The sequence below is a fragment of the Globicephala melas genome, chromosome 8 (assembly GCF_963455315.2).
Source record: "Globicephala melas chromosome 8, mGloMel1.2, whole genome shotgun sequence".
Classification (NCBI taxonomy): domain Eukaryota; kingdom Metazoa; phylum Chordata; class Mammalia; order Artiodactyla; family Delphinidae; genus Globicephala; species Globicephala melas.
In genome coordinates, this window is record NC_083321.1 from 5,474,946 (window position 1) to 5,495,254 (window position 20,309).

Consider the following 20,309-nt stretch of genomic DNA (forward strand, 5'->3'; position numbering starts at 1 on the left):
CTCTTCCCTTCCGGCCAGCTCTGCTCCCTGGCTGTCGTGACTCTGAGTGATAGCACAGGCCTCCTGCTGTGCCATTTTGGACTCCCACTTCTGTCTCGTCCCCAGGTCCCGCCCATTCCCACTGGGCCACGTTCTTCCCATCTGACCCCTTTGCATCTCTTCCTTTACCACCACCACCATCATTATGACATCTCTTCCCTGGACAGAATCAGTGGCGCTTCACCCGTCTCCCTGCCTCCTGTCCTTCACCTCCTTCCACACGTCCTGCCTGTGGTAACAAGCAACTTGTTCTACAGCCAGCTCTCATCATGCAGCCCCGGTCCAGAGCCTGCAAGGACTCCCCAGAGCCTATCCAGGTTCGGGCTGCATCTCCATTGCCATCTTCGTCGTGCAGTCACTAAGTGCCCCTGGGCTCTGGGGTGGGTTCAGCCTGCATTCAGGGCCTCCCAGGCCTGGCTCCTTCCCACAGTGCTCCTGCCAACCTGAGCCACTCCTGACTGCCGGGCCCTTCCCTGCATCGGAAATGCATCCCCACCTCCTCCACCCCAGTGCTGGAGGCCCAGCTGAAAAGCCATTTCCTCAGAGGCTCCGTGGAGCTGAGTCCTTGCCAGCAGAGTCCTGCACGGAGCGGGCAGCAGCGACATCACCCGTGTGGGCCTGGACGGCAGGGACTTGGGGAAAAGAAAGTTGAACAGAGCCTCTGGGTACATGAGGCCTGGTGCTGGGGTATCCCTCAGGCTCAGGCTTCAGGGACCTCTACTGGAGGCTGCACAGCAAGGCCGGAGGTAAGACCAAAGCCAGAGAAGGCGAAGGCCAGAGACTGCGGTGTGGCCCCAAGGGCAGAGGTGCTCATCTGTCCACAGGGGTGTCCTCAGCATGGGTCCTGGAGGGCCAGGTGGGCTCGGTCGGTCCAAACATGACACCAGGCACCAAAGGGCAGGCACCTTCTCCTGCTTCCCTGGCAGTGGGCGGAAGACCCCTTCTGCTCCCACAGGGTAGGAGGGGCGGAGTGGGAGCCCCTCCCCGCCCCGGGGTGCTTGGGCCTGGGCTGGCCGTGGATGCCGGCTGTGGAGGTGGAGGGGATCTGGCACCACCAAGACCCTCTCCTCAGGCCCCAGCCCCGTGGAGACTGAAAATGACCATCGGGCACAAAAGAGTCTGACACAGCCAAGGAGTCAGGCACCATTTTTTATAAAAACGCGTATATCATTTTTCACTCTTTAAAATCACATTCAAAAATCGGCAAAGAGACGCCCCGGGGGGGTGGGGTGAGTAGATGGGAGTGGAGGGCCCGCTGACGCAGCCCTGGGGGAGAGGGCGCGACACCACACACGGCAGCGACTGGCATGAGGGGGCATGCTGCGGGCGAGGTGGCGCCCTGTGGGCAGTGGCACTGACGGGACACGGGGCTCTGGAGCTGGACGGCCGGGGGCACGCACGGAGCGGCCTGGCGTGGGGAGGGCTGCCCCACCCGGCCCCCTCTCACTGTGCTGCCCGGCCAGCCCAGGCCGGCCCCCTGTGGTCCTGGGCAGAAGAGGCCCTGCCCAGCCCAGGGAAGGGGGGCTCGGGGCCAGGCGAGGCCAGCGTGGCACAATCCACAGGTGCCTTTTCTGTGGTCCCTGAGCCTGGGCGCTTGGGGTGGGAAGAAGAGGGGGCTTCGGTGAGGGCAGCAGCAGCCGCTGCCAACACCACCCTCCTGGCCAAGCCCCACGGTGTCCAGGGAAGGTGGGAATGGGGGACCCTTCCCAAGAAAGGGTGCAGGAGCCTAAGTCACGCGGGAGGCCCTGGGGTCAGGGAGACAACGGGCCCCCTTGTCTACCGACTAGCTGGAGGGCAGGTCAGTGCAGGGCTGTGTCCCTGTTACAGGAGGGGCCGCGGTGGGAAAATTCAAGTAGCATCCCTGCCCTGCGGCCTCCCCTGGGCTGGGGAATGCCGGGCCACCCAGCTGGGCTGTGGGCACAGAGCTGGAGGTGGCCCAACTCCACGTGGCACCATCCCTGGGGAAGGGGCAGGAGGGCCGCTGGGGGCGGCTGCTCTCCCTGCACGGGAAGACACCGGGGGTGGGTGGCCCCTGGGGGCGGGGCCGAGGGTGGCTGGACAGTGGCTGGGTGGGCGGCAGCGGGAGCCAAGGCAAGCGGGCCCCTCCCTGGGGGCTGGGCCAGGCTGGGGCCACAGGAAATCACAATAATTACAAAATAAAACCTTTTCCGCTTGGCGGGAAACCAAATAATAAAAATTCAACAAAATAAATTAGAGGTTTATAAAAGGCGGGCGGGCAGGAGGGCGGCCGGGCGGGTGGCGGCAGCAGGTCAGAGGCCGTTGGCGCTGCCGCGCTGCACCAGCGGCACCTTGCTCAGCTCCACGACAGGCGAGCGCGGCTTGTTCTTCATCTTGGGCACCCGCTGCACCAGCTGCTGGGCCTCGCGGTAGGCGTCACGCAGCTCCTTCTTCCATTGCACCAGCTCGGGGTCGCTCTGCACACACCCCGAGGTCTGTCAGGGGGGGCCCGAAGGCCACTCTGGCCCCGCCCCCGCCCACCGCCCCGGGCCCCCACTCACGTCGCACTGCAGGACGAACTGCTTGCCGCCGCGGATCTTGAGGAGGAGGCACTTTCGCTCCTTGATCTGTGTCTCCTCCACCGACTGGATCTCCTCCATGGTCAGCAGGCTCTGCTGCAGGGCGGGGAGTGGGCGGTGAGGGCGCGGGACAGGCCCCGCCAGCCGCCAACCCCAGGGGCTCCCGGCCCCGGCCCGCTCCTTACCGGGGCCTCGCCCTCGCCCCGCCACTCGAGCCGGTTGGGGAACAGGTAGAAGTACCGCCGCTGCCACTGGGTCAGGAAGGGGTTGCCCATCTTGGACATGTAGCCGTGCATGATGCAGTCCTTGCCCAGGGCATAGTCTGATGCAAGAGAGTAAGAGAGGGGGACTCAGCCGGGCCCGCTCCGCCCGGGTTTGAATCCTGGGTCGGCTGCTCTCTGGCTGTGACCTTGGCTGAAACCTGAGCCTGTTTCCGATCTTTAAGGTGGGCACTGGGCGCCCACAGCAGCCGCCAACCCTCACCTTCCTCGTGGCCCAGCTGCTTGTTTTTGGTTTTCTTGCGGGCCTCCAGCCGGTCCGTCTCAGCGTTGATGGTGTCGAAGACAGTCTCTGCCACCTCCTGCTGCCACCGCTCCGAGATGGTGAGGGGGAAGTTGCGGTAGAGCTCCTGGTCGCTGTCCAGTAACTTCACCGCAGGGCCAGGGAAGAGACATCCATCGGCCACAGGCCTGCCTGGCCGCAGGGCCCCAGGGCAGGGTGGTCTGGTCCAACTGCCGCCCCCAGGGATGTTTGGGGAGGAGAAGCCTGAGGCCCAACAGGCAGACGGGGCTGGCATGGGGGTCTCACAGGGCAGAGGAGGGAGGAGGATGCCAGCCGGGCTGGGCTTAGAACTCAGGGCTGAGAGGCCAGGCAAGGCCCAGTACCTTGATTCCTTTTGTGTCCTCCTCATCAAAGGAGCCAATGTCGAAGGCGTCTGCCGCATTCACCTCCCCTCGTGGGGGCATTAGCGGGGGAGGGTACTGCAGCAGAACAGGGGCTGAGCATCAGCTCGGGGCAGGGGCTACAGAGGGCCCCACCGGCCCCGGCCCCAGCCCCCAGGCTGTTACCTTCTGCAGGAAGACCATCTGCCAGTCCAGGGAACGGAAGAAGGGGCTCTCCTTCACTTCCTGGGCCCTGCAGGGAGAGCGGGTCATCGGGGCTTGGCACCACCCAGGCCAGGGGGCAAAGCCTGGGCTGTGGGGCAGGTGGCCCAGGTTAACTCCTGGTTCAGCCACTCTCTGGCTCTGCGACCTTGGGCAAGTCCTTTAAACCTCATCCGGTTTCCCCATCTCTAAAACGGGGAGAACAGCAGTTCCCACATCGTAGGGCTGCCGTGAGTTTTAATATTGTGAATCTTGCAACATCATGCCCAGCGCTTAGTGTATGTTTAATAAACATAAAAGGCTGCTGCCCTCATCATCTGTGTTACAAGGCCCCTCGGGAAGCTGGTCCACACCCACCTCCAGCAGCTGCACCGCAGGCAGCCCTCCCCCTGAGAACACTGGGCAGGGCTGGCCACGCCCCAGCTTGTGAACTCTTCAAAGGAGGCTGGGACCATGGACGAGGCTCCAGTGACAGGACACAGGCCTTGTCTTCTTAGGGGCACAGGCAGAGGCTTGGGCAGACTGGCCCAGCAGCCCACTGCAGAGGCCTAGACACAGCAGCGTGGACACCACCCAGGGCCCAGCAGGGAGGGAAGGCCTGGGACAATGGCCCTGGTCTCAGGCACTCACCCTCGGCCCAGGCAGCCTAGCCTCCTGTTGACGTCTCTCTGTAGCAGCCCCTCCAGCAAGGAGCGGAGCTCAGGGGAAAAGGAGTCGGGCAGCTCCACAGCCTGCAGGGAGGAGTAGGGGGACGTTGGCAGAGGCCCGGGCCCCATCCCAGCTCTGGGGCTCCTGAGGCTGCTTGGGGCAGGGGCAGGAGGGTCCAGGCCCCCAGCAGAGGGAGAGCTTCCTAACTGGCCCCTAGCAGGCATCTCTGCTCTGACGACAGAGAGACAAGAGCCTACAGGGAAGGAGGCCAGAGTGGGGTTAAGCGGCTGGAGATGGCTGCTGGCGGGTGAGACCCTGATGCCCGCAGGAGACTCCAGCCTCACTGTGGCCCCCCGTGGACTCCGCCCAGCCTCCCCGGGCTGGGACCCTCCACGCACCATGGTCAATGTCATTCTGTCGATCTCATGCTTGTCTTTGGTCTTGTGCTGCCGGAAAGGGCTATGCCTGGGCAAGAAAGGCCGAAGTCCAAGGTCAGAGGACGGGAATGGGGAAACTGAGGCAGGCAGCATGGACGATCCTTGCCGGCCCGGGGAAGAGCCTGTCTCTGTCCCGCCACCCCCCACCCCCGCCCCGCTCTGGATGGCCTGGGGAAGAGCCTGTCTCTGTCCCGCCCCCCCCACCGCCCCGGGACGGCCGCTCACCCTCGCAGCAGCTTGAAGAGCATGCAGCCCAGGGAGAACCAGTCGGCGCTGCTATCGTAGGCCACGCCCTTCTGCAGAACCTCGGGGGCCATGTACCCGTGGGTGCCCCTGTGGGAGCGAGGAGGCCATGAGTGGGTCTGGTGGAGGGTGCGGGAAGGGAGAGGGGGCTGGGGCACTCACACGCTGGCGTGGGGCTTCTTCTTGGAAAAGTCGCAGGCCAGGCCCAGGTCTGAGATGCGCACGTGGCCATGCTCGTCCAGCAGGATGTTGGCCGGCTGTGGAGGAAGCCCAGTGAGCCGTCCCCCGAGCAGCTCAGGACAGGGCCCGGCCGGGCAAGACGCCAGCTGGGGCGCTGTCTTTGCTCTAGAGGGTATGGGTGTCCAGGGACAGGGCCCTGGGTCGGGGGCGCGCAGGCGAGGAGCCGGGCCGGGCCTGTCTTGGGAACGGGGGCAGCCCGTGCTGGGAGGAGGGCGGGGCGCCTCACCTTCAGGTCCCGGTAGACGACAAAGCGGTTGTGCATGTGCTCCAGGCCCAGGATGATCTCGGCCGCGTAGAAGCGCATGTCGGCCTCAGAGAAGACCCCGTGCTGGGACAGGTGGTAGTGCAGGTCCCCGCCTGAGGGAAGCAGCCGAGCAGGGGGGTGCTCAGCTCCCACCCCGGCCCCCAGCCCCGAGGTCCACCTGGGGCCAGGCCAGGCACTCACCGTTCATGAGATCCAGGATGAAGCTGAGCTTGTCTGGCGTGTGGAACGCGTACGACATGCAGACGATGAACGGGCAGTCCTAGGAAGGGGTGGGAGAGGAGGTCAGCAGAAGCTGTGCCAGGTTCGGAGCCAAAGGCTGAGCTGGTGGCCAGCTGCCCGCTCACCCCGGTGCTGACGAGGGAGAGCATGATGCGCTCGTTCAGGGCCAGTGTCTCCCCTTGCTTCATCTTGATGCGCTTCTTGTCCAGACACTTCATGGCATACCTGCAGGGGAGGGGCTGGTTGGTCAGGCGGTCTGCTGGCACCTGCAATGCAGGGCCCCAGGGGTGAGGTGGGGTGGGCAGTCCTCAGGGCCCTTGTGGGGAAGACTAGACACCACGACAAGCGTATGACACACAGAGACAGAGAGAGAGCAGAAGTGCTGGTGGGCCGGGGCTCCAGGGGCCACGGCAGGTAACAGCAAGAACCGTGTGTGGCCCTCTGCGGACACCTGCCCATTCAGGGCACCCCTCCGTGGCCCTCCTCTCCCTCAGGCATGCCACCAAGTGCTCACATCTTGCCCGTGTCGGCCTTCCGGCACCCGTAGACCTCGCCGAAGCCCCCTCGCCCGATGATACGGTGCACGCTGAAGTCGTTCATGGTCAGCTGCGGGGACGGCAGCAACGGGGTCACTGCAGGATGCCTGGGCCCCGCCCTGGGGCCACCGTCGCCATGTGCTTCCCTGCCTTGAGGTGTCCCCGCTGGGCTCCTGCACCAACCCCACAGCCAGCCCCTGGGCGTTGAAGGGTCGACTCCCCTGGCCTCCCCGGCCCTGGCCCAGCCCTGGGGCCCGGGTCCCTGGGGAGGGACAGCAGGGAGGGGGCTCTCCACGCCCACCCAGCCCACTCACATGGATGTTGAGCTCCACATTCTTCCACTGGCAAAATCGTGTGAATTTATCGCTGCGAGAGAAGAAACCAGGCTCAGTTGAGCCTTAGAAAGTGAGTGAAATGATGCTGGGGTGAGCCGGCCTCACCCACTACCATCCCCTGGACTCCCGAGCCGCAGTGCCCTCTTCTGGGGTTGCCCAGGAAGACTGCCAGCCCGAGCTGCCCCCAGCCCCCACAATGCTGGCGCTGCTGTCTGTCTGTGGGTTCCTGCTGGGATGAGATAAGCTTAGAGGTGAGGTCTTCCAGTCTGACCCCGACTTCCTGCTACCACATCCACAACAATGCTCACCCCATCCCTGCTTGCATACTTCCAGGGACACACCACTCATTCCCTGTGAAGCCCCCACTCCACGACTAAGCAGCTGGGACATTAAGAAAGCTGTTCCCTGCGTGGAGCTGAAATCTCCCTACAACTCCCATGCACCGTGAAGGCCACACTGGGCAGCGGGGTGGCAGTGTGTCCTCTCGGGCCCATCCCTACCACCAGCCTGATGCTTCTCAACCCCGACGGGCCCAGCAAGGGGCTAGACAGTCCATGGGAGGGAAGATGCGTGGGTGGTCCCTCGCTCCCTTTCGACCCTCCCTGGACAGGCTTGGAGGTGCCTGGTGCTGGGAAGGGTGGGGCGGGAGTGTCGGGGAGTGTCGGGGAGGTGACGACCTCTTAGGAGCCCCCGCGCTGGCGTGTAGACAGCCCCAGGGGCCTGCGCGTTGGGGACTAAAGCAGGCTGGCTTCTCTCCTCCGCGCCATCCACGCCCCTTCTCAGAGCGGCCCTTCCCCACCTTCTGCTGCCGCTCACAGCCCGCTCTCACCTCTCAATGAATTTCTGGAACACATCTCCTCGGAGGTTCTGACAGATCTCTTCGATGTATGGCTACAGGAGGAAGCGGGAGGTTGGTGGCTGAGCCAGAGTGGGAGCTGACCAGGCTCTGGGACCTGTGCTGCCCAAGGGGGACCCCGGCCGGGCTGGGCAGCAGCGGGGAAAAGGCCAGCACACACCTGGAAGAGATCCGGAGGCACCTGCTTCTTCGCCAGATGGCCCTGGACGTGCTCGATGGCGCTTTTCGAGAAGGGCTGGGGGAGACAGAGGTGTGTTCGTTCTCCACGGGGCCACCCCTCCCGTCCCCACGCCCCTGCCAGCACGCGGGCCCGGGCACTCACGTGTGAGCAGGCCAGCAGCTCCTTCATGATGTACGTGTCAAAGATCTCCCGGCTGCAGGCCAGGCGCTCCTCCTCTGTCTCCAGCTTCTCGTATTTCTTGATCTAGAGGACAAGATCCCCACAGGTGAGCTTTGGCCCAGCGGGGCGCGGGGGTGTCTTACAGATTCAGCGAAAGCAGCCCCAGCCCTGCCCCTTTCTCCATGCGCAGCAGGGCCAGGCTAGCCCAGCCTCACCCCCTCGTAGAACTCCACCAAGGGCTTGGCCTCCTCCAGGTGCTTCAGGCAGAAGTCTCGGAAGAGCAGGTACCCTGAAAGCAAGCATCGTGCATCACGCCGAGCCACACACCCCGCAGAGCCCTGCCCATCATGGAGGGTGGGGTGGGCTTGGGGCTTCCTGGGCAGAACTGGCCGAGGAGGTGGCAGAGGTGATCTCTGCCCCAGGCAGAGGCTGGGCAAGGTGGCCTCGGAGGCTGTCGCCAACCAAAGATTCTTGGATTCGGGGTCAAGGCGCCTGCATCTCTACCCCTCTCAGAATCTGCTTCCTCAGATGATGGCTAGAAAGTGACAGGTGCCCTGGTGAGGCAGAGGTGGGGAGTAGACTCTGGCGCCCGGGTCCCCCACCCTCTCACTGCAGTCTGGGGCCTGTAGCTCCTCAAGGAGGGCGACACACCCACCGCTCAGGCTGTGCAGGGTCAGTGAGGTCCACCCAGCCCAGGCCAGGGCTGCTGCGTGGGGGCAGGAAGGCAGCCTCCGGGTGGGGGCGGGGGGGTGTCCCTCTCCCTGGGCCTTACACCCCCCTCTGTCATCTGGCTGATTTTCACAGCAGCCATGAGAAACAGGCAGACAGGGAGGGCAGGTCCAGCTGGGGAAACCGAGGCTCAGGGAGACCTGTCAGGCAGGCGGTGTGCGGCAGCATGGGTAGAACTCAGGGCCCTTCTGTCCAGTGGCAGGTCCTGGGAAGGACAGGCCAGAGAGTGTGGCCTTGGTGCGGGGGGCCTCACAGGGCATGGGCCTCTGGGGAAGGGAAGAGGTGAGACGGGCTGCAGGAAGGGCTCACGGGAGACCTTGCGTGGGCTAGGCCTCATCCTCCCCAGGGACGGGGGCCGGAAGCCTGGCCCCAGAGCAGCCCTGGAGGGCAAAGCAGAAGGAAGGGTGGTCTCTACTCCCTCCAGCCCAACACGCGTGACCAGGCTCGAGCTGGGTGACTTTCCACACCTCTTGGGGGCACCGTCCCCACTGCCTGGGCACCTCCACCTCTGCCAGAGCTCGCGGCCAGCACTTCTGGTAAGGGCAGACTGGCCTTTCGAGAGTATGCCTTTAGTAACTTGTGACCAGGGCTTCCCATGGGCCAGGGGCTTTCACTGCCACCGCCTCACCTGGCCCTCCAACAGTCTTCGGCAGCGGGGCTCCTGAGTCCTAGCTCCCAGGTGAGACTCAGAGAGGTGAAGCAACGTGCCAGGTCACACAGCACAGGCAGGGGACCCACACGGCGTGCTTCCCGACACACTGACTCGCTAAGCCTGACCTCCAACGCCCCGATCCTGCCAGGCCGGGCCACTCCCATTTCAGAGCCGGAGCTGTGTGTGGCCGGAGCCTGCTTCCCTGTGCCCCGCCTCACCCTTCCCTGTGTGCCAGGTCCGTGGGGTGGACCCACGAAGCCTCTAAGACACGGGCACTGAGGACGAGGAACGGAGGGGCCGGCCAAAGCAGGCTGCTCACAAAGAAGGCCCGTGGGGGTGGCGGGGGGGGGGGGGGGCGACCACAGCCTGGCGGGCGCCACAGGAAGGGCCCCGCCCCTTCCTGTCAGTTCTACCAACGGCCCCGAGCAGCTGTGCCTGCACCAAGGGGAAGCTGCAACTCTCAAAAACAAACCCCAAAGGAGGAACTTCCCTGGCGGCCCTGGGAGACTGCTGGCCCCGCCCCTTCAGGGGGCTCTGGGGCTGACGGCCAGGGGCTGGGAGGGCACTACGTCACCGCCCTGCCTGCTGTCACCGAGGGAGGCGGGGGGCTCGCTGGCTGCCCTGCCCCCTGCCCCGGTGGTTGGGAGGCCAAACCTCCTGGGAGAGGGGAGCACAGCCCAGTCGGCTGGGATGGGGGCAGGAAGGCGGCCCCGGCGTCATCCTGCCCACACCCCCCCAGGCCTGGGCAGCAGGACAAGTGGCAGAAGCCCCAGGGCCGGCAGAGCCCCCACCGTACTCACCCAGCTTCTGGGAGAAGACCTTCTCAAAGGTCACCTCGCCCCGGTCCTCCAGGTACTTCTGCATGACGCTGCGGATGCTGAAAGACACAGGGGCCGGGGTGACCTGGAGCCCCCAAGGCTCCTGTCAGGCCTGCTGGCCCTGCTTCCCTGGAAGGTCGCTGCTTCCTCTCCCAGAATCCAGAGTGGAGGGCACTGCTGGTGGGTGTCATCGCTCCCTCCAAGAAGGCAGCCACCCCTGTTGGACCTGACCGTGGCCACACCAGAGGGACCTGAGCAATGCTGTGCCTGCCTACCAAGGCTCTGTCCCCCACAGCTAGGGTGACCAGCAGGTGGCTGCTCAGAAGCCTGGTCCCAGCGCTGCCTTGTCTGGCTTTAGGAACTTGGCCAAACCTCAAAAGCCAGGACTCACCCATCAGCAAATGATGGGTCACGAAAATACGGCCCATCCCGACAATGGGATACTACTTGGCCAGGAAATGGAGTGAAGTGCTGGTGTGCGTGTGCGCACGGTATGGATAAACCTAAGAGGATTCTGCTACGTGAACGGACAGTCACAAAAGGCCACATGTTATATGATTCCATTTATACCACCTGTCCAGAACAGGCAAGTCTACAGACAGAAAGCAGGCTAGTGAGTGTCAGGCTGGAGAAGAAAAGGGGAATAACTTCTAATGGGCACAGGGTTTCTTTATAAGGTGATGGAAATGTTCTGGAATCAGGCAGTGGTGAAGGTTGCACAACACAGTAAATGTGTTGAATTGTACACTTTAACATGATGAATTTTATGTTATGTGAATTATATCTCAATATTGAAAAAGAAAAGCCAAGCCTCAGCTCCCGTGTCCCTGATACCCGAAGTAAAACCCCCTGCCCCTGGGTCGCCTGGGAGGGCAGCAGAGCAGAGGCCATTGTTGTGACCACGGAAGCCCAAGCCCACACTCCCCGCCCCCGGCTATCTCCCCCCACTGCCGAGTGCTGTCTGGGAAAGCCACACCTGGCCACGCTTCACGCCTCAGTCACTTCTTGCTGTCCCTTCCTCTCCTTTCCTGGGCCACCTGCAGTCCCACCCTGCCAACCAGCTGTGGTCCCATTTGGACCTCACTAGCCTGGGTTCCAGCTGCCCATACGGAGGGCCGTGCTGGGCAGTCACACCTGAGCCTGTACGATGCTCACAGGCCTCAGGATACGTGGGGCTGCCAGCAGGCCACGGATGAAGAGGACTCTGTGTGCCCACCTCTCTGTATCCCCGTACCCCTGTTGGAGCCCAGCACAGGGTCCTGCTGCCCATCACCTCGTGGAAGGTGCCATGCAACCCTGCCCCCCCCAGGCAGGCCCTCCCAGTCCTGCACTGGTGGTTCTGTGACATTAGACAGCATGAGACAAAGCCTGAGTGGGGCCCTGTCATCTGGAGGAGACTCAGACAGGAAAGAATGTTCTGGGTCATTGGGAGAGGCCGTGTGGAGAAGGCAGAACCTCACTGGGTTCCTCAAATGCAAACAGGATGTCACAGGTGACAAAGTCCAGGGCAGGTGGGTGGGCATGGGGGCAGGCAGGGAAGACCCAGCCAGGGATGAGCCACGGGGCAGGGCGGAGGCTCAGCAGACAACACTTGGGAAGCTCGGTCCAGGGCGGCGGGTGAGCGGGCAGACTCTGCTGGGGGTAGGTACCACAGGAGGAAGCCCAGGTAGCTGATGACACTGGGCCAGGAAGGAGGGGAAGAAACAAGGTGGGGTAGGAGCAGGCTCGTCTGTTGGATGGATGGATGGAAGGACAGAAGAAGAGCTGACGAGGCCCTCTGGGGGTCTTGAGGCCCCGGGCCCCATCAGAGAGGGGGCCTGAGGAGAGAAGGCTCCAGGCAGGGCCAGTGCAGCCAGCAGACGCCGCCCAACCCCTGGCCTGGGCTCGCAGGTGGGGCGACTCCTGCCCTGTCCTGCTCAGCACTTTCCTTCTCAGGTGGTCTGGGTGGAGGCCCAGGTCCTCCCGGGCCCTCGTCCGCATTCGGGCCACGCAAGACAACATGGGAGCGTGCAGAGCCGGCGTGAGCAGTCCTGGAGCTGTGACCCCTCCCCCCAGACGCTCAGAGATGCCGTGACCTCCTCCGAAAACTGTCTCCAACAGGAAGAAGGGTGCCGATGACCTGGACAGCCCTCCTGTGTCGCCATCCTGTGACTCCAGCCGACAAGGGAAGAGCCCCAGCTGAGGGCCAACGGCCCAGTGGCCCTGAACTACCACGTCAGAGCCGGTTCCCTCCCAGAAAGTGAGGACGCCCTCCACAACCACAGGGACTCCAAGGCCGGGACGTGGCCCTCAGCCACGCTGGCACACTCTCCCCTCCTGGGGCCACACACCTGCTCACGTCCACCAGCCACCGTCAAGGACACATCTCCCTGGCCCCGTGGGACTCCCAGGGACTCAGGAGGTGAGACCAGCCCCCAAGTCCCTCATGCACTTCACACACATCAGAAGCTAAAAAATCTGTGACACTGAGCAAGACACAGCCCCCAGCCTGGGGCCTGCGGACTGGAGACAGGGAGCCCAGGGAGTCTGTGGGGCACATTCTGCGCCGATCTCTCAGGGCTCCCAGCTCTGCGAGGGACAGCTTGGGGCCTCCCGTTCGGACAGGGAAACAGGCCGGGGGGTGTGCTGGGTGAAGCACAGCGGGGTGGGCCCAGTCCAAGGTAGCGAAGGCTTGGCAGGGTCACGAGACCAGGCAGCCGGGAGGTAGGGGTGTGGAGCCCGGGGACCCTGCGAGGGCCAGATTTCTCCTGGGAGGTGGACAAAGCAATAAAGAGGGAAGAAGTATCACAAGATGTCGATCTTCCATGGGGCTGGATAGTCAGAGGGAACATCCAGACAGGCAGATGCAGGTGACAGGCAGGGTGACTCCGGCCTGTCAGATGACCCTACGGGGCAGCTGGGCATAGCCCCTGCAGTAGTCACTGGGAAGCCCCTGCCCCTGAACCAGCAAGACTGGCGCCAGCTCAGCCAAGGCGGCGCGATGGGAATGCCCAGCCCAGAGCAGTGCCGCCACTTCCCGCCGCAGGCTCGTGGGCTGGACGTGCAAAGGCCGGGAAACACGCTCGCAGAGGGCCTGCCCGCGAGAGAGCGGAGCCGCCAGCTCCTCTCCAGGCATGGCACCCGGCGCGGGACTTCTGCCCTCCTGGGGGCTCTGCCACCGGCTCGGCCCAGGGCGCAGAGGAAAGGCCCGGGCTCCGCGCTGCTCAGTGGCCAGACCCTGCCTCCCTCGGAAGGCTGCACAGGGTGGATGGCCACAGCATTCTTCCCAGCCCGCAGCACTTCCACTTTCTTCCTTAAAAAGAAAAAATGTTTTCTAAATAAAATAAACACACCCCCCCAACCAAACACGAGGTCAGACTCGGCGGAGTCCTTGAAGGAGAGGCCCCCAAGGCTGCAACGTTAGGGTTTCCTGTCCATTCCCACAGGGCTGGAGCCCAGGGAGCTGGCAGGTTAGACAAGTGTGTTATGGGGGATGCTCCCGCCAGGGTGGCAAGTACAGGCTGGCACAGGAGGCGGTGGCGGCCTCCTGGGCTGGGTCACCTTCATCTCCTACCCCCTCTCCCTGATACTGGCGGAGTCTGAGTGGCGAAGGCCCCAGAGCAGCATTCCTGTCCCCGCCCAGGTCAACAACTCTGATATCCAGGAGCACGTGGTCCCCAGATGGACTCCAGGTTGTCCAGAGAGCCCAGTATCTGCACCCTCCCCGCCCCAGCCCCACCCCCAGCCCCCGAAGGACCCAGTCCCTCCAGGGAACGGCCTCAGTGGCCTTAGTTGCTGCAGTCGGACCGGTACCCAGGCCTGGGCTCCAAATGGCCCTCCCCACCTCCCTCCCTGAGGCCAGGCCAAGTCACAGACTTTAAATGTCCAGTTTCCCCACTTGTAAAATGAGGATGTCAACAAATGCTGAATTGCCAACACTGAGCTGGCCACTGAAAAAGGCGGAGAGGACACAGCAAGAGAACGCAGCCCTGCTGCGAGGGCCGTCAGCTCCCTCCCTCTCCTGAAGGGAGCCCTCCTGCTGGAACCCCCAGCAAGCGCCTCCTTCTGGAATGTGACCAGAAGCCACCCGGTCTTGCTGGGGTCTCAGCCCCACACCTGCTGTGTCCTCAGAGGGTGGGGCTCTGACTGGAAAGCCTGCCCCGCGGCTGGGCCCATGAGCACCCCACCCCCGAACCTGAGCCTGAGCGGCTGCCACTCCACTCTGCTCACAGACCAGCCTCAGGCACTCGTGCCGCACAGTCTGGGGGCCCCAGTGGGCAGAGCCCAATACCTGCCCTGCCAAAGGAGCAAGGGCCCCCTGGCAGGAGCTGCCCGGCCCCGCTGCCCGACAGCCAGGGCTGCTCACTCTGCTCCAGCTGCTCTGAGGAGCAGGCCCAGCCTGACACCAGGGGAGAGAGCACTTCCGCCCTCCCAGCCCAGAGCGCGGGCTGGGGTGATGGGACGGCAGGGAGGGGGTTAGGGCTGAAGGGGAGGACTTCCGGCACCTTCCGGCACCACATGGTTCAAAGGGAAAGCTAAGTCCTTCGCTCTGTGGTACACGGGCCTCACAGATGACACCCACTCAGGGTCACAAACCGTAGCTTGTATGGACCGGGAGGGACCGCAGGGTCAGAAGCAAACACACTCATCTTGATGGTGAGGAAATCAAGGCCAGAAGAAGCTGAGTAGCTCACCCTGAGTCCCAACCAAGTTAGCGGCAAGAAAATGTCCAGCCCTCCCTGAGAAAGGGCCTCCCACCAGGCAAGGGCCTAGCCCAGCCTCTGCCGGAGAGCTGGGTGCAGAGTCCCAGGGGACCCCGGACTCTTGCCCTGCCCGCCTTGCCCTCCACCCACTGCCAGTGGCTGCGGGAGCCCATCAGGCTGGGGGCAGCCTTGGCCGGCACCTGGCCGGCCAAGGGCCATGGCTCCTGTGCTCCCATGTGACAGGAATGCCAGAACCACGAAACCGAGGACGGTGCAAGCTGGCCCAGGGACTCCGGGCCTGGCGGGCATGGTGCAGCCACGCCGGGAACCGTCACGCTCTGGGAGGCGACGGCGGTTAAGCCAGCAGATCAGAGGCTGCAGCCGTGGCTGGGACGCTCCTCCGTGGCATTTCCAGGAAACCTGGCACCGAGGTGGCAGCAGCATGAGGAAGTCCCCTGGGGCTTCTTATTAATATTTCTCAATGACTCTCCTTGGGGCTGACAAGATCCTCTGAGCTCGAGGACAGGGCCACACATCAAATGCGGAAGACCAACCCAAACGGCCAACTCTGGAGCAAGTCCTGGGCCAGAGAAGAGAAAATGACAGCACGGGGCACCACACACGAGCCCACCACGAGTGTCCGCAGCGACCCAGGTTCCCCAGGGCACGGTGGCCACAAAGTGACAGCTTGCAGGATGTGCGGGAAAAGGCACTCCGGCGGCCTTGTCACACATCACGACCTCTACACCCCGCAATTCACTGCTGCCATCACCTCAGAACAGCTTCCAGGGCTCCCTGCCCTGCAGCTCCCAGAAAGGGGGCCATCCCCGACCCCAAACCCAGAATGGCCTCCAGAGTCAGAGAACCCCCTGCTCAGAGAACAGAGCTGCTAACACATTCACACCTGAAAACCCACTTCTGAAACCCCGCTCTTTGGCCCGCGGAGACACTACCCTCCCTTGTCAGCAGCGATGCAGAGAGGGCAGGTTATTGTTTTAGAAAAGGCTGCAGCCAAACGCCTCATTTTTCCTGTTTGAAACAGGTTAGTGAGAACTCGAGTGTGACTCTGTCTTATGTGTCCAGCAGAGGACACTGGCCCCTCGGGGCCACAGGAACAAAGGGCAGGTGTGCTGGAGGCTGTGCGCTCCTCAAAGACTCTCACGTGCTCGTGGCTTCTGCTGTCTGTTCTGAGGCGGGAGCGTGGTATCCTGGAAGCACCAGCCGTGTGCACGCAGACCCACCCCACCGGCCCCCAGGTGCTCGGCCCCCCTGCAGAGCCTCCCTGGGTGCCCGGGGCAGGCAGGAAACACCGCTGCAGAGCCTGCCTACACCTGATGTCACCGGGAGTTTACTACTAGGAATTAATCGTGCATTAATAGGACACGTTTTTCCCGGGTTGACAGAGCCCAGATTCCCCGACACGGATTCCAACCTGTCATGCTCACGCGCCCTTCAAATCCTTTTACTGAGGGAACAGCAGGCGGGCGAGCAACTTAATGGCAAAAATGTGAAACCCCATGATCTGGAAAGGAGAACAGATGGGAAAAGATGTCCCGGAGACCCATTCCTGGGGAACGCGGGGGCTTCAAAGGCCCAGAGGGAATGACTGCCCAAAAGAGGATCTTGTTTTGTGGGGGGAGGCGGGGGCGGAGAACGCTGCTACTGGAGTGGAAAGTTCTGGGTAAGGGATAAAGGCTGAAAACAGCAGGGTTTCTCCTGGTGATGCAGAACTGGAAGGAGAAGGAAGGGAGAAAACCACTCCCTGCACCTCTTCCCGCTCCACAAATCAAGGGCAGGAAGTCCTGGGAGCAAAGAGTTAACAGGAATGAAGAAGCAGCGGAGGAAGAGCTGCGGGTCTGGGAGACGGGGAAGCCAGAAAAGGGCAGGAAGGAGGAAATCCACGGTGGGGGAGGGACCAGGAAAGGAAGAGCCGAGAGAATGGGAGGCTGCAAGAGGCACCGGGCTCTGACATCTGCCGCTGGGGCTGCCACTGTCACCAGGGAAGGCAGGGACATCTCCTGGGACCGCCCAGGCCGGTCTCCTCCGCCAGGAGCCCAGAGATTAATTACACGAGGCCTCCGTGGTCACATGAAGCAAATGACGCTAATTGCAGGACTGCTGCCGCTGCCGGGAAAGCGAGACAGCGGCTCCTTCAGGGAGAGGCCCAGACCACAGACCCCGAGGGCCGAAGGAGCGGAGAGGTCACCGGTGAAGGGCAGCCCCTCGTTTCACCGAGGTGGAAACGGAGGCAGGCTGGGCCAGCATAAGGGACGTGCTGGTGCCCATGTGAGCTGGGACTGCGGTGGGATTAGAAGCCGGTCTCCTGATTCCAGCTGCACTGCTGCCTCCCTCCATGAGAAGTGCGAGAAATGGGTCTGTTTCCTCGGGTTCTATAGGGTGACAGAAGGGAAAGCCCGCGTGCCAACTGAGTGGCACTGTGCCCAACAGCTCCTGTTCCGCAGCGCTCAGAAGTCAGAGCTGTGATGGCAGCTCCAGCTCCCGGCCAGGCCACAACCTGGGCACCAGCCGCAGGGAGGCTGCCAAGAGGGACCACCCCACGATGGGAACGGCTCCAAATGGCACCTTGTCATAGACAAACCGCGGCCTTCGTCCCTGGCCCTGACCCCAGGCGTGGAGCCATCTCCTCCGTGCACTAGCTTTGCCACAGCAGCTCAGCTCTATCCCAGCCGGCGGCGAGGGGCTGGGCCTTGATGGTGCCGGGGGCTGCCCTTGTGCTTCCGGGCCAGGGGTGCCAGCTGCCACATTCCACAAAACAAGGACCGGGCTGAGAGCAGAGGTACAGAGGGGTGTGTGGAAGAAATGATGCATAGCAGGAGTCCAGAGACCCCAAGTTCAAGTGCCACCTCGCCTCTGGGACCAAGTCTCTTCCCCTCTCCCTGCCTCAGTTGCTTCAACTATTAAGTGGGAAAATACCACCTGCCATGCCTGTTTCCCACAGTCGTGAAAAGGATAAAATGGAGTAAAAAGCACTTTGCAAACTAGGAAGTGCCAGGCAGACGTAAGATACAGTCATAATGATCTTCAGGGCAGGAGACATCTGACACAGGGGGTGGGCGAAGCATAAAGCAAAGAGTGGCATATCCTCTGAGGCGGGAGGCCTGGATTCCTAGGCCCTTCCCCAGCCTCAGCTCACTAACAGTCACTGCTCCTCTAGTCCATCTCACAGGTGTGGGCAATCTGCCCAATGCGGTGCCGCCAGACGGTGACCCTACCTGAGAGCCCATGACACCTGGCTCTCGGTCTCCTCCTGTGTTCCCCTAAAACTCACAGCTCACCTGGTTTCAGACACTATACACAGTCCTGATGTTTCTTGAGCAACTACTACATGCAAGGCATGGCCTTGCCAACCTCACAGGTTAGTTTTTGGATCGACTGAGATGACAAAGGTCAAAAATAAATAATTATAATTTCCACCATTACTCCTATCACCACCATCAATATCACGGATGTAAAGGGAACAGGAAAAGAGGAACATCTTGTTGCTCACGGTTCTAACACCTGCAGAGCCAACCCAAGGCGGGGCCCCATCAGGAGCAATGCATTCTGGGGCGAGATTACCCAAACAGAGAGAGTTCCAGAAAAGGCCCCACCTCATACTTTGCAGAAGTCCAACCTGCCAGAGGGTCTCGAGGCCAAGGCCACCAAGGAGAGCCGCTGTGAGACCCAGAGGGTGACTCCCCCATTTCCTCCCTCGTGGCTTTGTCATTTCTGAACTCATTTCTGTTCTAACTGTCGCCGCTCCCTGGACAGCCCGCAGCTGACAGTCAGTCTGGTTCCCGTTTTGAGAAATCTGATTGCAAATGTCTTAGAAAAAAAGGGCCCTAACGGCCTTTTCAAAACGCAGGCCAATTTTCCTCTCCCAGGCCTGGTGTTCAGTCAATCTGAAACCCAGAGAACGGGTCACAGAGGAGGGCACCAGAGACATGGGCACCGTACCCCCTCCCCACCGCCGCAGCCTTGGGCCCTGCTTCAAACTCAGGATGCCACAGAGTCACAGTCCTTATTTCACACCATCCACATTTCACAGATGAGAAAACCGAGGCCCAGAAATGGGAAGGGACTTGCCCAAAGTCACATGATAAGACCAGGAGAGCTAGGACGGGCCCAGGCTCCTGGGCTGGCAGGGCACCAGCATGGCAACTCTTAGGCAGGGATGGAGGAGCTTCTGGGGCTGGCCTCACCACGCAGCATGAGAGATCGTGGTGGGCACATGGCTCCTGTAGATGCAGAATGGCCAGGCCCCCCTGGCTCAGGCCACAGTGGTGGACACAGTGTGGAACCAGAAGCCGGAAGCCCCGATCTGGTGGCCAGCCACCACCCTGGATGCCGGTGACACTGGGCAGGCCACTCACCTCTGGGCCTTCAGCTTCCCCACCTGTTCCATGGGGACAAAACCACACCTGACCTACCCGCCCATGGGCTGCTGTGAGGCTCAGGCAATGGGAAAATACTCTAGAAGCCGTAAAATGCTGGACAGCCTCAGCTATTGTCCGTATCCTGTCCACTCCTGTGCCCAAATCCTGAACAGATGAAACTTGGATATCAGGTGCAATGGTATCAGTTACCTCACAGAAAGGTGGCAGCTGTGGTCCAGCTGCTGCAGGGGTGCTGGGACGTCCCCTGGCAAACAGTACCCACGGGGCACCACAGGCGGGCCTCACCAGAGGAGGGATTCGAGGGGAGAGGGACTGAGGGATGTGGCGCACACCATACCCTGATCCCCACGCTACCCCGGCCCCCAAAGCACTCTCAATCCCCACCCCAGGCCGGTGACCCGCCAGAAGAATGGGGAAGATCCGGGAAGACTTGTCTGCCCCAAACCTCACAGAAGTGTCCACCCGAGGGGGACCAGGGGCGGGGGGGGGGTGTGGAACCCCAAGGCGGGGATGCCGAGAGTAGGGGCGGCGAAAGGATGGGCGATATAGTCAGGCTAGGTAGATGGGCAGGCAGAGGAGGGGACTCCACGGGACCCGGGGCCACCCGGAGGAGGAAAAAGGGGAGCACGGAGGCTCTGGGGGAGAAGGCAAGGGCGAGGGGCTGACGGAGAAGGGGGCCAGGCGGAGTGTGTGAAGGGAAAGGCAGCAGGGTAGGGCAGGGGCACTGAGCGGGTCGGGGAGCCAGTGCAACTGGAAAGCCCCGGCGTTGGGGTGCTCCGGGTTCAGGTGCACAGGGCCTGGGGCGCAGGGGTCCGGTCAGGGCTGCGGGACGCGGAGAGCTGGCGGGGCAGAGGGGGTCTCGGGGCCAGTGCCCGGGTGGTCTGGGGCTGCGGGGTCGGGGCTCGGGGAGCGGGGCCGAGGGGCCGGCGGGCCGGGGCCGGCGCCCGCCTCACCTGGGCTCGGGCAGCAGAATCTTCTTGCTGGCGCGCGCGGCCGGCGTGGCCTTGCTCTTCTCCATGGCCATCAGGTAGCTCACATCGGCCAGCACCGCCTCCAGGTCCGCCATCTTGGCGGCGGCGGCGGCCTCTCCCGCCGCTCGGCTCCGCTCCGCTCGGCGCGCTCGGCCCGGCCCGGCCGCTCCGTCGGCCTCGGGCGCCGCCGCCTGCCTGGCCCCGCTGGGCGCCCGCGGCTCCGCTCGCCGCGGCTCACAGGCGGCGCCGCCCCATGGCGCCG

At 63.0% G+C, this 20,309-nt stretch overlaps 1 protein-coding gene across 1 annotated transcript; it reads right to left on the bottom strand.

Annotated features, from left to right (window-relative positions):
- Positions 1–1,175: 1,175 nt before the first annotated feature.
- Positions 1,176–20,235, bottom strand: GRK2 (G protein-coupled receptor kinase 2). Its single transcript, XM_030833385.3, has 21 exons — positions 20,030–20,235; positions 9,980–10,056; positions 8,014–8,087; positions 7,781–7,882; positions 7,619–7,693; positions 7,432–7,493; positions 6,582–6,633; positions 6,246–6,337; positions 5,857–5,956; positions 5,693–5,771; positions 5,474–5,604; positions 5,170–5,264; positions 4,990–5,097; positions 4,726–4,792; positions 4,310–4,410; positions 3,644–3,710; positions 3,461–3,556; positions 3,060–3,222; positions 2,762–2,898; positions 2,559–2,672; positions 1,176–2,474 (listed from the first exon to the last, which is right to left on the bottom strand). The coding sequence occupies exons 1-21, from the start codon at positions 20,140–20,142 to the stop codon at positions 2,310–2,312; spliced, it is 2,070 nt and encodes a 689-aa protein (XP_030689245.1). The 5' UTR covers positions 20,143–20,235; the 3' UTR covers positions 1,176–2,309.
- Positions 20,236–20,309: the final 74 nt, after the last annotated feature.

Bases quoted from the DNA above. Each gene is read 5' to 3' on its own strand.
- GRK2 (XM_030833385.3), bottom strand. From the start codon at position 20,142: ATGGCGGACCTGGAGGCGGTGCTGGCCGATGTGAGCTACCTGATGGCC. The intron at 4,411-4,725 runs GTGCGTGGAGGG...TCCTCCCTGCAG, and splicing joins ACAGAATGACATTGACCATG to GCTGTGGAGCTGCCCGACTC. The intron at 2,673-2,761 runs GTAAGGAGCGGG...CCCGCCCTGCAG, and splicing joins GGGGCGAGGGCGAGGCCCCG to CAGAGCCTGCTGACCATGGA.